The 16,635-nt window shown below is 41.3% G+C and overlaps 1 protein-coding gene across 1 annotated transcript in view; it reads left to right on the top strand.

Moving 5' to 3' along the window:
- The window catches only part of PLEKHG7 (pleckstrin homology and RhoGEF domain containing G7), a 76,869-nt gene that overhangs the window by 12,995 nt on the left and 47,239 nt on the right, over positions 1-16,635 (top strand). Inside the window, exons 4-5 of the mRNA XM_057743347.1 lie at positions 8,971-9,098; positions 11,989-12,029. Coding sequence (XP_057599330.1) covers positions 8,971-9,098; positions 11,989-12,029 — 169 coding nt within the window. The remainder of the gene's footprint in view (positions 1-8,970; positions 9,099-11,988; positions 12,030-16,635) is intronic.

Here is a 16,635-nt window from a genome sequence, read left to right as displayed (position 1 = left end):
AGGTAGAAAATGGGAAATTATAGTCAGAGGAAAGTTCCTAACAATCTTGTGAGACTCATAATAAAAAAATATTTCCCAGATTTAACCAAGAGAGCGACAGTTCCATAAGTGGTAGTTGAGTTGTCATTTCTCTGTTGATTATTTTTTAAAGAAATTTTTTTAAAGATTGTTACTAATTCTTAATTGGCTCTTCCTGTATAATCAACTCAGTTATAAGCAAGCATTCCAATTTGCAGTGTATGTCTTAAGGGTAGAACACTGTGGTTCTTAAAATAGAACACCTGCTTTTTCTAGTCATGCAATTACTGGAAAACTACCCACTGGAAAAGGTACCTTTACCATGAATTTTACTATCAGATAAGGAATGAGGCCTGATAAGCCTGCCTGATTAAAAAAAAAAAAAAAATTGGGTTATCTTACTATTGTCAGTCTACAACACTGAAATTCAAAAAATATTTAGAATAAAAAACTCAATTGGTACTTTTTACTAAGGTTAAAAAAAAAAAAAACCATTGGGCAACATTCATAGCAGGAGGGAAAGATTAGACTGTGCCTTATCCAAACAGTAGTACCTTCGATAAGATTTTTACTACATTAAGACACACGTAGCACTATAGGGCAGTTGCTACCACCTATATTCTCTAGTGTTTTTTGTTATTTTCCTTTAAAATTTGCACCTGGGAATTAGAGGCCCATAGTCCTTGGTTTAAGCCCACTGTACAGAAGAAATCTTTTTATTATTTTTTTTTACTTGCAAATTTTTTTATTTTTTAAATTTTATTGGAGTATAGTTGATTTACAATGTTTTGTTAGTTTCAGGTATACAGCAAAATGATTCATTTATACATATACATATATTCATTCTTTTTCAGATTCTTTTCTCATATAGGTTATCACAGAATGTTGAGTGGAGTGGCCTGAGCTATACAGTAGGTCCTTGCTGGTTATCTATCTTGTATATAGTGGTGTGTATTGTTGAACCCAAGGAATATTTTTTTTAAAAAATGCAAATGATGCATTCCTCATATTTCTAAAGGAGGAGCTTTAATTATTCATCTTCAAACATTTCTGCCAAAATAAAGGTCATCACATAATTACTGCCCCACCCACTGGCCACTGGTGGGGAAAACAAGAGCAAACCTAAACCTTCGATTCATAGATCATGAGGGATGGAAAGGGTCTCACTCAACAGTTGTTTTCCACAAAAGGAGACTGAAGCCCTGGGAAGCGACATGCCAAGGTCACCTGTAATGAAGGTCAGAGTTGGAAATCATAGTCCTAGGTCAGGTGCCCTGGCCACTCAATTGTATTGCCTCCTTCATTCATCTTCTGTGGCTGTCATGATAAATTACCACTAACTGGTGGCTTAAAACAACAGAAATTTATGCTCTGAGAATTCTGAGAGTCACACGTCCAAAATCAAGGTGTCGGCAGAGCCGTACTCCCTCTGAAAGCTGTAGGGGAGGACCTTCCTTCTCTTCTTCATGCAGGCGTTCCTTGGCTATGGCCACATCCCTTTAATCTCTGCATCTGTCTTTACGTGGCCTTCTCTCCTGTCTGCGTCTCTTCTCTAAGTATCTCTTATAAGTACACAGGTCATGGGATTTAGAGAGCCCACCTAGATAATCCAAATAACCTCATCTTGAGATCTTTTATGTAATCACATCTGCAAAGGCCCCCTTTACAAATAAGATCACATTCATAGGCTCTGGGGGTGGAGAAATGGATGTATATTGGGCCGGGGGGAGGGCTTCCATTCAACCCACTACACAACCTCTTTCATCTAAAGTAGTAAGCATCGTATCAATTTTAAAAAACACTTCATGCTTTAAAATGGTTTGTAGTATCATTTTCTCTCCTTCCTATTTACGAGTCTTCTCGGAGTCAGACTTGGTTATTTGAATTGAATTCTTCTTGCTCTGTTGTTCACTAGCAGTGAGACCTTGAGTTCCTGTCTGTCCTAAGCTTCAGTTTCCTCAGCTCCATGATGAGAACAGTGATTTGCACTTCATAGAGTACTTATGAAAATCAGTATGATAATGCATATAAAGCTCTTAGCAGAATGTCTAGTAAGAGCTGATGCTCAGGAAAGCACCAGCTGATTTTAAGTTAGAATAATATTCACTACAACCAATCTATTCTTTACAAAATGTATGTATTTGAGGTCCACTGGGGGACACATTTCCTCCAGCCAGAAACTTTTCTGGCACCAACACGTGAGCACACACTTATTGCTGAGTGTGACACATTGAGTGTGTGGCCTGCTCAGCTGTGGGGGAGAATTCTCTGGATTCTCTAAATTGTTGCCGTCCCAACCCACACCATGGACCTTTGGATCTTCAGCAGAAGACAGAATAAGGAGAAATTCTGGTACCAGAAAGGAGACAAGATTATTCCAGCAACCATGGGACTAGTCCCTTCAGATCTGACTGGCCTGGGGCAACGCAACTCAGGGTTAGTGAAAGTGTGGTTGTGATTGGGTTTGTGGGGGGAGGGGAAGTGACTGGCAAGCCCAAAAGGGCTGCAATGTCTGGGTAAGGCACCCAGTTAGTTATACAACCTCCTGGGTCCAGAATTTTGCCCTGAAACAAAGAACCAGGATAGCCAAGCTTTGAACCAAAAACAAACAAAAAAATGTATTTCTCATGGATGTTTGTTTAGTGTGCTTTTCCAAAGGGTAGCAAGAAGCTGTACTGTACTTACACAAAGACAGTGGCCTGCCAGCCACACCCCAAACATTTTGCAGTTATTATCAGCTCATTCCCTAGTTGAATCTCTCTCTGAGGAAATTAGGTACCAAAAAATCCTCTTTCCCACCCTCTTCATACAGGATGTTATGACCGCATGCACATACCATTTTGTTTGGGGGAGAGAGATAAAAAGCCTGAATTTATAACAGTGATTGTTTCCAGTGGATAATCAATCCAGAACTGGACACAATGACCCTGTGTGCAAGCCATGTTAAATAAGATACCAATTTGGAACCACCACCAACACCCCTCCTGCCTTGAGACCTAAGTGCAAAGTCATTGTGAATTCATTGCAACAGTTTGCATTAATATCACTAATCCAACGATCTGAGCAACCCTGGCTGACACAGGCATGGGTCCTGTGCAGAGTGCCCAGAAGCCTAGTCTGCTGCCAGGCATGGGTGATGCAAGGGCAGGTTTTCTGCACCAGTTCATGTCTCTTCATGTTAGTATGTGCAAATGCTCTTTCTGATTATTTTCCTAGTCTTCATACGGTTACAACTGTAATTCTTGATATTTCTGTTAACCCATACCCTCTTCTGATGAACATCAGAATGTCATTAGAGCTTCTGTTATGCCCTTCCAGGGGCATGTCCACCTTTCCAGAATGACCATCACTGGGTTTTGAACACCGAGGCAGCAAAGCCAAGGTCATGGCTCAAGGTCATGCAAGCCAGGTGTCTTCCCTCTGCTCCATATGGGCACATTGAACTCCAAAACTTGCCCTATGTGCTCACAAATAAATGCCTTATGTCACAAGATACCCCGGACAAGGGAGAAATGGATTGGAGTAACTCAATCACCTTTAAAGATGGGGGAACTCAAAATGTACTTTGTGTATTTTATGTGAATATAGTTATTCATTTATGATCCAGAAATGAAAAGCAAATTCATTTGAAGACTATCTGTATATCATTCTTTAGGTCAACATGGTTATTCATTCAACAAGCTTATTTGATTACCTATTCTATGTCAGCTTCTATACTTGGTGCTTTGACTCTGTGATGTATAAGACACATCATGAGGCTTCAATGAAATCATTATAAAGAGGCAAGGTGGCAGGAGGGGAGGGAGAGAGTTGGCTCTCTCTGAGTGGATCAGAAAAGACTTCTGGAGGGAGAGCATCTAAGCTGGAATTTAAAGATGAGTATGAGTGTGCCAGGCTAAGTGGAGGTAGGCGGGCAGATGGGAACTACCTGAGCCAAGGCATGGAGGTATGAAGTGCAGGGTGAGTTTAGAGAATGGTGAGCAGCTAGCTATTTACTGGAGTACACATTCTGCAGGAGATTGTGTCAGGAAAGGAGAGCGATGGATGACTCTGTGTGCACAGATTTGGTTATTATTCATTTACTCAACAAATATTTATTGAGCCCTTATTAACACAGGGATTTAAAGCAGGAGGTAGGAACTTAGGGTAAGAGGGGAGGAGATAAGATGTGAATCTTAAAGTGAGATATTTTCCATGAAGGAGGACAACATCAGAGAGTCTTTTATTCACTCGTGTTTATCAGTAACAATGGACGGAGCACTAAGTGAACGCCCACCAACACAAATGACGAGAAGACTTCTCTTGCAAGGAAGGAGCTGGCAGTCTCGTGGAATAAACAGACACATGAATAGAAAATGTTATAGTATATTCAACAACAAACATAATCACATTTATTGACAGCTTACTAACTTCCAGACACAGATCTAAGCGCTTTATATTGATCAGTTGATCCTCACACAAGAAGTAGGTATGACTATTGTCTACATTTCACCAGTGGCAGTCAGGGCCAGAGAGGTTACTTGCTCTCTAAGATTAAAATCCAGGCAGTTTGACTCTACATTCTTAACCATTGCTCCACAGAACTATAGAAGCATGGAAGAGAAACACATAAGCCAGCCTAGAGGCGGCCAGAGAAGACAAATTCTTCTACTCCACCATTAGTTATGTCCTCTCTGAGGTCCCCCAGGGAATATAAAGATAGCTTATAGAATCTTATGTCAAATTCATAATATTTACCAGATTGTGTGCCATCTAGAGTTGAAGCTCAAAAGAGTAAATTTTTTCCCAAAAGTTTACCTTGCTTATATTTCTCATTCAAATTGCTATACTTTTCACAATCCCTTCTATCCCCATAAGTACCAGATCTCATATGTTTACAGGGTCTTTATCAAGAGAAGTATAAAGTTTACAGGGAAGCTTCTAATATTTCTTTTCAGGGGACTTCTTGGGGCTCCCAGTAGTTTACATTATCTACTACCTTTTAGATAGCACTGTGAAAATTCCTGACTGGATTTGTGTACTGTTAATTCATTATGTATCAGTTCCAACATCCTGTTTGCTAACTGAAGAAACTGGAATTGTATTTCTCATTCAAGTTACTGTAACTTTTCCAACTTCCACCAAACTCAGCCCCCTCTATCTTCATAACCACCATGGACAAATAACAAAAAGGGGAGAGTTGTGAGAAGTTGTAAGTCTAATGATTTTCTTACAAACCACATCATAAATATGTAGTGAAAAAGTCAAATAAGAGTTCAGAATGCTTAAAGATGGCATTCTTGGAGAAGGAAGTCCAGAATGAGGATATCTATGTCAGTTAAGACAGCATTTGTCTGCATATAACAACTCAACTAGAACAACCTAAGCAAATAAAGCATATTTCTCTTGTAACATAACCAGAGCCCGGGCCAGGACAGATATCAGCATCCTGCCAGGCTCCTTCTGTTTTCCTGTTATCTTTGCAATATTACCACTATACTTTCAGATATCAAGCCATATTCATGGCAACAAGGTGGGCAAAAGATAAAAGGAAGAAGCTAGCCACCTCTGTCCCCTTTGAAAGTTTTTTCCCATAAGTCACACCTTGCAACTTCCATTTAAATCTCGTTGGCCAGATTTGGGTCACATGGCCTCCACTAGCTGCAAGGGAGTCAGGGCTGGTCAGTGCATTAACTCAGCACATACCACACCCAGCAGAGCAGGGTTTTGATAATAATAAAAGTGGAGAGCATGCACATCGGCTGGGCAGCTAGCAGTGTCTGCAACATTACTCTAAAATTCTCCAATCAGAAAAAAAAAAGAACAGAGAAAGGCCAGTCAAAACAGGTTTTAAAACCCCAGGAAATGCAACTAATTGAATAAATCTGAGCCTGATTTTATCTAAGTAATTTCCTTTAAAGTTACTTACATAATCCATGGCCCTAAATCTCATGGGATGAATAGGAGTTAGATTTAGAGAGGGCCGAGAGAGTGCAAATCATTCCCAGCTAAGTCACTGACGTGTGAAACATTTTGTGTGGGAAATTATAATCCATTCCCTGTTTCCAGAGAATAAATTGGAAAGTAAAGAATATTAGGAAGGTAACTGGGTCAGTTCATGGGAGACTTGTGTGGATGCTTTAAAAATGTGTTTATCTGAAGCCAGGAGGGACTAGGTCAGACTTCCATTTTGGGTAACTCACATTTAGTGACTGCGTGGGATGGAATCAAAATGATAAAGCAGAAGGTGAAGATAAAAGTTGAGAGGCAGCTGTCTTAGGTGGAAGACCTAAATAGACATGTCTCCAAAGAAAACATGCAGATGGCTAACAAACACGTGAAAAGATGCTCAACATCACTAATCATCAGAGGAATGCAAGTCAAAGTCACAATGAGGTATCACCTCACACTGGTCAGAATGGCCGTCATCAAAGAAATCTAGAAACAATAAATGCTGGAGAGGATGCAGAGAGAAGGGAATCCTTCTGCACTGTTGGTGGGAATGTAAATTGATACAGCCACTATGGAAAACAGTATGGAGGTTCCTTAAAAAACTACTAATAGAACTACCATATGACCCAGCAATCCCACTACTGGACATATACCCTGAGAAAACCATAATCCCAAAAGAAACATGTACCACAGTGTTCATTGCAGCATTATTTACAATAGCCAGGACATGGAAGCAACCTAAATGCCCATCAACAGATGAATGGATAAAGAAGATGTGGCGCGTATATACAATGGACTATTTCTCAGCCATAAAAATGGATGGACCTAGAGTCTGCCATACAGAGCAAAGTAAGCCAGAAAGAGGAAAACAAATACTGTATGCTAACTCATACATATGGAGTCTAAAAAAAATGGTACTGATGAACCCAGGGACAGGGCAAGAATAAAGATGCACATGTAGAGAATGCACTTGACTTGGGGGCGGGGTGGGGCAAAGGGGAAGCTGGGACGAATTGAGAGAGTAGCACTGACATATATACGCTACCAAATGTAAAATAGATAGCTAGTGGGAAGCTGCTGCATGACAGGGAGATCAACTCAATGATGGGTGGTGACTTAGAGGGCTTGGATAGGGAAGGCAGGAAGGAGTTGTGGGAGGGAGGGAATGTGGGGATATGTGTGCAGATACAGCTGATTCACTTTGTTGTATGGCAAAAACTGGCACAACAGTGTAAAGCAATTATATTCCAATAAAGGGCTTAAAATAAATAAATAAAAATAAAACAAACAAAAAAAAAGAGGCAAATGTGTTAATACAGTTAGAAGATGCCAAGGGCCTAATCTAGTGGGGATGCAGGGCAGTGCACAAATACGAAGAAATGTTTCTTTGAGCATCAGGGAAGACTTCTTAGAGGAAGCAGTCTCTTATAACTGAAAATTAACCTTTTATGCCTCCACCATCTATCTGCAGTGTCTGAGGCAGCCCTATCTCATAGATTTTGTAGGAATTTATGCGATATAGGTTATTTACTAATTAGAAATTCTCATACAACTTGTCTTACCCTTCATATGTAAAATGATTTAAAATGTTTTTAGCAAAAGACTAAGAATTTGAAATAATCCTTAAAATCTAAAGGTAGGAAAGACCTATATCAAGGTACTTGTATTCTCAAAATCAGTCGTTCTTCAGTTTTGATGAATATCTAGGGATCTGGGTAAAACTACAGATGCAGAGGCCCACCTTCAGATCTACTGGATCAGAATCCAAAAGGTGGGACTTGGGGATGGGTAGTATAATTCCACAGGGTATTCTAAAGTATACCAAGCTTTGGTCAACAGCATGTGAGCCCTGACAGGACATGACCAGGACTCCAACACCAGCCATAGTGATAAGAAGAAGGGCATGAGAGCCAAGAATATTCAATTATGAGGCAAAAGATGAAGGTGCAGGCAGAAAGGCCATCACTCCTGCAGAAGGTCAGAAGTGTGGCACTTGGCTACATGCATGAAGGACTTAATGTCATAGGCAGGTGGGAAAGTAGAAGGCCTGAGGAACTGGCCTAGGGAGATTAACGGGTCTCCAGGTATGGCTTCTTTGTTGGACGAGGAAGCTGTATGGCAGTGACCCAAATCATGATATCCAAAGGAACATGACAGACCCAAACTCTCAACTTTTAAGACAATTCTATAGCTATACTTTTTGTTGAAGACAAAATTTCTCTGTATGTAAAGTAACCTATATGCTAAGTTATTTGTTGTTAAAAAGAGAATTTGGACATTACATTGGTCGGTAAGTAGAAGGAATTGCATCTCTCATCCTCAGAATTAGACTAAAGGAATATCTGAACAGCTATTACGGGGAAGCTGTGAAAATCCCTACAATTTGATGCTATCGTTTCTTACCCATTTTGTTCCTTAGAGATCACTGAGCAAATGCCCAGTGGCTTTGGAGCTACTCTCCACTAGGTCTGATGTTAACCATTTATTTTGTGAACATCTGACAGACAGGAAGTTTCAAGAACTAGGGTGAGAAAAAGGAGAAGGTAGATAGGTCTGTTTGCTAAGCTTTTCCAACAACAGTTCTTATTTTTCTCCGGGAAAAATAAGTGCTGCCTTTAAACAACCAGCCTCCAATACCTAGGGGTGTCGTGGCTGTGTTCATGCATCCTGTTCCCTCTGAGGCCATGTGCATAATTTGCAAAGACTTGTGTTTAAGAGCTTTCTCCTAGGGTCTTCCTGAATCAGAGCACATCTGGTATGTTTGTGTTGACACTTCCAGGCAAGCTCTCTGCTTTTCATTAGTCAAAATCATAAACAGTAAGACTCAGAAAGGTGTCAAAGAAACATAGGGGGTGTGTGGGTCATCACAGCCCTCCATGCCTGGAGCCTGGAGCGGCCTCCTAAGAAAGCAGGCATTAATCGGGCTGCCAGCAGTCACTTCCGAGTGCCCAGAGGTGGTTTGAGTGATGACCCTCCCTGCATGTCAGCTGTAAGTTCTCTCCTCCCATCTCTTGAACACAGGTTCTATGAGCACAGGAGGAGTTCTGTGGTGCTCAACTTACCTGGACTTGAAGTGTTCCCAGGGGACCTTCTGGTGTCTGATGGAGCTGCCGATTACCTGTGCCACCCGCTTCTGCTGCTGAATTCAGGTCCTGTCCATTCAGATACTGATATTGCATGCCTGCTATGGGATGGATATTATAATAAGCAGAGGGTATTTTCAGAATATCTAATGACTAGTAGAACATGGGCACTGACACATTAGAACAGATGTGTCACCAATTAGGACAAGCATCAGCCATGAATTACTGGAGCCAGTTGAATACTACTCTTGGTATTGGGCATTCCACTTACAGAGATGGGTAAGGTATGGATCTTTCCTCAAAAGGTCCTCTTATCAAATAATATACCCCACATCCAGGATCTGGAACAGTGTCAGTCGCCATCCTGGAGCAGAATGTCCTCTCTGGGCTGGTGGACAGCATCCCTATCATTGCTGTAATGCCACCCCCGCAACCCTGCTCCTGGCCTTCAGCCTCGCATTGGTATCTTCCAACCACGGTGGTACCTTGTGGAGGCGGAGGGCCCAGTGACAGCAGATTACTGTTAGAGCAGATTAGAGAGAGACGTGGCCTTAGGGGTAAATCTGCATTTTGAACTCAGTTGTGAAAGAAAAGAATAATTGTGGTGTTCAGGACACATTTCCATGATTATGATGGTAGCCTTTGAGAGCTAAAAGGAGACTTCAGGATTATCATCCATCCTGGTAGTTTTAAAACTGGTTTTGTTCTTAGCAGAGCCCTTTTTACAAAAGAATCCTTACTTGGAAATCCAGTCTATAAAACAGATCCAGGTGGAGTTGTAGTGCTTGAAAATGGGGTGGGTCCCAGAGTCTCACCTCCAAGGCATCCCTAGAAGCCCAGGACAACCTGTGGCAACACATGTGGAAAACCACCAAGCACTTTTCTCATTCACATATGTGCCACATGAGACCCAGAAAAGAGAAGTGACCTAGTTGTGGTGCCAGCTGGTTTGTCAGAGGAATAGGATCTAGATGCATGACTGTTAGCCCTGTATGCTTTCCACCAGCCTGCATCGACCACCCATTACACAGGCAGCTGTGTTCTTCTGTGTGTAGAACTCAGAAGCCACCAGTGAACAAAGCATAACTAACATTTGTATAGCTCTTCACTTTTTATAGATCCCTTTCACATCTACTCTTATATGACACAACAATTCAAATGACCATCTACTGTCTCATAGGATACAAATGCCCAGATGAACAAACCAAGAGGGATTAAGTGATCTACTTAAGGACAGGCCCCTAGAAATTAGAGCTAGTCCTACACACAGGATAGCCTTAAGAGGTTAGTACATGTTCTGTGATGCTTTGCAAATGCTCTAAACTGGTAAAAACTAAAGAAGTACTTCTCAAATACTGCTTCCAAACTAACAGCTTCGGTATTGCCTGGGATATTCTGGGGTCCCACACCATACCTTCTGAATTAGAAACTCTGGGAGTGGGACCCAGCAATATGTTTTTTAATAAGCCCCCCAAGTGATTCTGATACCAGCTAAAGTTTGAGAACCACCATGCTAAGAAACAAAGTCATAATTGCTGCTAATGTTTTTGTTAAGTTCTTTCCTAGGCATGTGTGCCTGGCATCACAGTAGATACCACATAATAAAAGATATGCAGCATTCTCCACCATATCCCTCCGTGCCCTCTTCTCTAGGAGTTTAGAATAGAGTTCTCGTGTCCCCATCGTGGTCTAATGCAGTGCTTCTCCAGCTTTGATGTGCATATGAGTCACCTAGAGATATTATTGAAATACAGATTGATTCAGCAAAACTTAATATTTAGTGAAGATAATAAAAGATTATGGGTTCAATACAGACACATTTAAATTTTCTTCTGAATACTTATGAAGGTTTCCCAAGGCCCTAAAATTGCCCCTAAAGTTAGAAAAGCAGAGGAGAGAAATTTGCTAAGACAAGAGACCCCAATTATTACACTTCAAATTGGACATGATAATTTACCACCAGGCAGTTGAAGGCTAAGAGTGGTGAAGCAGATTTATCTCTAAGGGAGGTTGCACCTAATCTCCCTTTTAGAAAGGTCAACAGGTGGTCAGAATGAGCAAGATAATAGGTTGGATTCCAGGGTTCCAGTGGGAAAAGTCCCTCAAGTGCACTCTTTTTTTTAGTGAAAACTGCTCAGGTAATTGCTTTCATCTGATGGAAGTATTATGCAGAGTCTCTTGATGAATTAGTAGAAACCGAGATGAACCTTTAAGATGTCCATTTTGTGTATTGAGTCATCAGAATATCTCACCTGAACCTAAGAGATGATTCCCAGCTTTTTCTGGGTAGCATTAGAGATTGATGCAAATGACCTAAAAATCAAGAATCCATAATCTAATCTCTTTACTTCCTGATCATCAAAAAAATGTGTTACTGAATAATAACCTCCTTCACAATTCAAAGCAACTCCTACAGACTATGTGGATGGTGGCCAATAAAGACAGTAAGCCCTCAACCTAAGGGTTGATGGCATGTGTTGATGTCCCCCTATTTCAGGAGTCTGCACTCAACCACACCTGGGGATTATCAGGTTGATACTGCCTCTCAGTCTCAAGTTTGGTGAGGCTGTTGAAGTTGCGTATGCTGAGATGAGTGGTTTCCAGTGTAAAAATGAAGATCTTTGAGCCCCAAAGTCCTGTGACTCTCTCTTAAATGAATTACTCAACATTTTATTGCATTTTATAGATTTCTCCTTGAACAATGGGGGGGAAGGAGGCTGAAACAGGACAATATCACCGTAAGGTAGCAATAGAACACCAGCCTTTCAGTTGCAACATCACTTCACTCATCTGCATAAATATAAATATTCATCCTGTGCATTCCCAAGAGAAGGAGAATTGAAGCAGGACAAATTCTGTTTGGCTCCTTTGAAAAAGTAGGTTTTCTAAAGCACTACATTGATCTGTCACTAGTTACTCAAAGTACTAATGTATCTTCCCTAATTTCACCCACCAGAATCCAAGAAGCCAAGATGGCCTTTCTCCAAGAGGGGAGTGGTGAGTGTTGTGCATTGTCATTTTTGTTTTAATTAAGCCTCCAGTAGCTAGGAAAGTAAGAAATGGCTGAAGAGCCTCTTCATTCTACTTTATCTTTTCATGACAGCAGATGGCACGTGAAGTTTAAATTATATCATCACATTCATAGTAGTGGATAGAGAACTTGCCAAATAATGCTGCTCTGTGCAGTGATACAGTGCTAATTGCCAGTGGTTAATGAGCTCTGCAAAAAAACAAAGCAATCCTAATATTGTGATGCCTTACAGCTCCAAATTTATAACCTGACACAGCGTAGGAAACAGCTCACTCGATGAAGAAAACTTGCACAAGCGTATGCCCCAGTTTTCAGTCAGTGCCCAGCATATTGGGAACATTGAAAAATTAATGAGATATTACAGAAACAGATTCCACAAATACACTTCTATTTCTGAGAAAGCCAGTTGGATTAGTCCTAGTGGGTTTTCTTTAATTCATTCTTGGTACCCTCAATTATTGAAGAGTTATAAATTGAAATCAGTGGTGCCTGATTCTTTCCTGCCTAGGACAAGAGTTGGCCATGGTGCAGCCTTTCTTGCAGGCATGCTGAGGGGCAGAGGGAAGGAGTGTTCCTCACTCCTAGAGTGAGGAGGAAGGAGAAGGACTGACTGTGTTCTCCCCACAATACCTACACATCACAGCCAGCACCCCCAGGAGGGCTTTATGAGTAGTTAGTGCACCTCATTCTATTAAAAATCTACCCACATGGCGCGTCCAGTTTGCCATTAACTATTGGCATCTACCTTGAAGGTTCTATAGACACACATACATTGATATTTAAGTACCGTAGCTAAATTAAAATCCCTCTGAGGTTTCAGTCCGAACTGTTCCACTTACTGCTCTGAGCTTGGCCAAATAAATTAATTTTCCTCAGCTTCAAGTCCTTCCCTGTAAAAAATGGTTGGTAATAGTGCCAGTCTTATAGTGTGGTTGTGATAAGTAAATCAGATAATGTGTATGAGGCTTACCCCAGAGCTGAGTGAGTCTGCAACAACTGATAATGGCCATATTATTGGTAGTATTATTTGTAACCAGGGTTTGGGAAACTATTTGTTCTCATAATCAAGTATGTGAGTGATTTCACATTATTTTTTCAAGGGTAAAAAATTTGTGTGTGTGGTCTTAGCCACCTTGGGCTGTTGGAAAATACCACACACTTGGAGGCTGAAACAACCAATATTTATTTCTCACATCTCTGGGGGCTGGGATGTCCAAGAGCAGGGGTGCCAGCATGGTCAGATTCTAGTGAGAGCTCTTTTCCTGGCTTCCAGATGGCCAACTTCACGCTGTGTCCTCACAGGGTGTAGAGAGAACTCAGGTGTCTCTTCCTCTTCTTATAAGGACACTAATCTCATTATGAGGGCCCCACCCTCATGACCTCATCTAAACCTAGTTACTTCCCAATGGTTTCATCTCCAAATAACATGGCGGGGGGGTGGGGGTGTAGGGCTTTAACATATGAATTTTGGGAGGAGAGAAACATTCAGTCCATAGGGACACAGTCTAAACATTACAAGTTGCAAATCATAAAATATTATTAAAATTATGACACCCTTGTCACCAGGGCTGTTGCTCACCAGTCATTGTCATTTTACCCCTCTTTAGGGACATGATTTGACAGTTTTCCTAGAAGGTTTGAGTCAGGGCCTGTGGTATAGCCTCTCCGGGGATCCTTCCTCATTTAAATGGAAGCAAGGTCAGTTGCCAGTCGGGTCTAGGGTCTCAGGAGAAGGGGCATCTCCCACTAGCTCTCTTGAGGGCTCCTCCAGAGCAGGAAGCTAGAATGTGCTCTCAGAAGGGAAGACTTACCTAAGGAAGGGATATACCTACAAGTTTTTGTGATGCATCTATTTTTTCCCCATAAAGAAGAAATTTTTTCCACATGTACTGGGTGACTGTATGTACCAGACGCTGGACTAGATATATAAGATGCCAAGATGCTCATTTTCAGCTCACAGTTGAGAAGGTCAGACTGACGTATAAATTGGGAAAAAATGTGGTAAATGACTTGCACAGTGTTGGAGGTGGGTAGGCAGTGGTGGAGATACACAAAGACAGAACAATCAGTGAAATGAGACTGTTTCAGCAAATGTTCTCAGTAATGAAGGGAAATTCATTTGTTGAAGGCTAACTTTCACAAGGACACAATATCTGGTCCCCTTAAAAATCAGTGTCTACTCACTCCATCTTTTTAGCCTTATTTATCAAGCAGTTTGTATGTATATAAGTAATAATCCACATCAGTATCACACACTACCATATTGTAATATATTTCCCCAATCTATCACAGATTTCTCCCTTCCCTGCCTTCCTTCCTTCTCTCCTTCGTTTCTTCCCAACCATTAATAACAATATTTGTAATAAAAGCAAACACATATATAGTTTTACCGTGTTATCAGGCACTGTTTCTATTTATGTGTTCCTGTTTATGTATGTCATAGTTTACATATGTTAACTCATTAATTCTCACAACAACCCTATAAGTTAGGTAACATTTTTATCCCCATTTTGCAGATGGGGAAACTGAGGTTCAGAGAGGTTGAATAGCTTGCCTGAGGTCACACAGCTCATTAGCGACAGTGGGGATTCGTCCTAGCAGCCCCAGGCAGTCTGGCTCTGAGTCTGTTTCAGCCCTAATATTGAATTGCTCTTCCAACTGTGGGGCTTCATAACCAGTCCTGGGTGCTCCTCCCTCCTTTATCTCATCAGTGCTCTCATATATCTTGTCTGTTATCACCAATTCAAAGTCAACCACTACAAAATCCATATATTCACATATAGTCAGCCCTCTGTAGGTTCTGCATCCTCGAATGCAACCAACTGCAAATAAAAAATATTTGCAAAAATTCCGGAAATTTCCAAAAAGCAAAACTTGAATTTGCCATGCACCAGCAACAATTTACATAGCACTTACATCGTGTTAGGTATTTAAGTAACCTAGAGATGATTTAAAGTATATGGTGGGGGGGGGGGGTCTTCCTAGGTGGCGCAGTGGTTAAGAATCTGCCTGCCAGTGCAGGGGATACAGGTTCGATCCCTGCTCCAAGAAGATCCCACATGCTGTGGAGCAACTAAGCCCATGTGCCACAACTATTCAGCCTGCACTTTAGAGCCCATGAGCCACAACTGTTGAGCCCAAGTGCCACAACTACTGAAGCCCATGTGCCTAGAGCCCGTGCTGCCCATGCTCCTCAACAAGAGAAGCCGTGGCAATGAGGAGCCCATGCACCACAATAAAGAGTAGCCCCTGCTCGCCACAACTAGAGAAAGCCCACATGCAGCAATGAAGACCTAACACAGCCAATAAATTAATTAATTAATTTAAAAAATTAAATAAAAAGTAAAGTATACAGGAGGATGTGCATAGATTATATGCAAATACATTTTATATAAGGGACTTAAGCATCTGTGGATTTTGGTAGCTGAAGAGGTCCTGCAACCAATCTCCCTAGGATACTGAGGGATGACTGTATATCCATTTTACCACAGTTCCATGTCACCAGTGCCTATTATGAATCTCCATTCCATCCACCTCTTAGTTATTAAATCTGAGGCCCCAGAATTAACCTTGGGGTCTTTTCTTTATCCTCCCTATCCTCTCAAATACCCTTCACGTCTTCTCATTGCCTTTCCTAGCCAATGCCACCGTAGTGGAAGCAGCACTGTTTCCAGACATGGGCCTGTGACTCTAAAGAGTTAATGTTTCCTCTGAGAGACCATCCCCTCCCTTCCTACTTGCATATCCACAAAGCACTTTGGTCAGGAGGTTGGTCAGACCCTTGGAAAGCCACAGTGAGTGTCCTTCAAGACAGAGGACCAGTGCCCACTTTCCCACAGTGCCTCTTCCATTGTTTCAGCCTCTTTATTTTGCAACTGGCTGCTAATATTTAATTTCCACAACATGCAGTCACTATAGTTTCAGACATCAATAAAAGGCACATGTCCCAGTTGCTGTAGGAGGTCCCCAGTCGGCTCCAAGATTCCTTTGCTACTGTGAAGCTAGTAAGTCTCTAATAAGTTACTTCTTTCGGTGCCATAACCCTGGCAGAGAAGTCAGCCACAGCCCTTTAGCACTTTCTGAAGCTATTACAGGGTCTCCTTTCAGGCATACAGGGAGCTGCCTCCCCACAACAGCAAATAAGCCGTGCCTTCTCTCACTCCTTAACCTAAAGTTGAATAACATCCACCAAACTGCTTAGAGCCACACCAGCATCATGCACCCTGAGGCAGTAGAACAAGTTAAAAAATTATTTGTGATAAATATTCATTTGAAATGCAGCCAAGTTGACTTTAGAAAGCCTCACACGTTATTTGATAGCTTCTTCATGATTTAGTTGGTAAAATGAACTCTTTAAGTGGGTAATTCATGATGTTGCAACAGAATACTGAATGCGTCAGAAAAAATTAAAAGGTTACAGCAGATTGTTTCAAAAGCAAGTTACCAAAGGATGTATAAATATGACACCATTAAAAATTAATTATAAATACGATCAGAAAAAGGTTTTCCGTAGTTACCCGGGGGGTGGGGATGTGTGCAGTGGAGATAGGTTAACTTTGATTTTCTTTGTGG

Source organism: Hippopotamus amphibius, chromosome 7, assembly GCF_030028045.1.
Source record: "Hippopotamus amphibius kiboko isolate mHipAmp2 chromosome 7, mHipAmp2.hap2, whole genome shotgun sequence".
Lineage (NCBI taxonomy): Eukaryota > Metazoa > Chordata > Mammalia > Artiodactyla > Hippopotamidae > Hippopotamus > Hippopotamus amphibius.
This window is presented reverse-complemented; position numbering and strand designations above follow the sequence as displayed.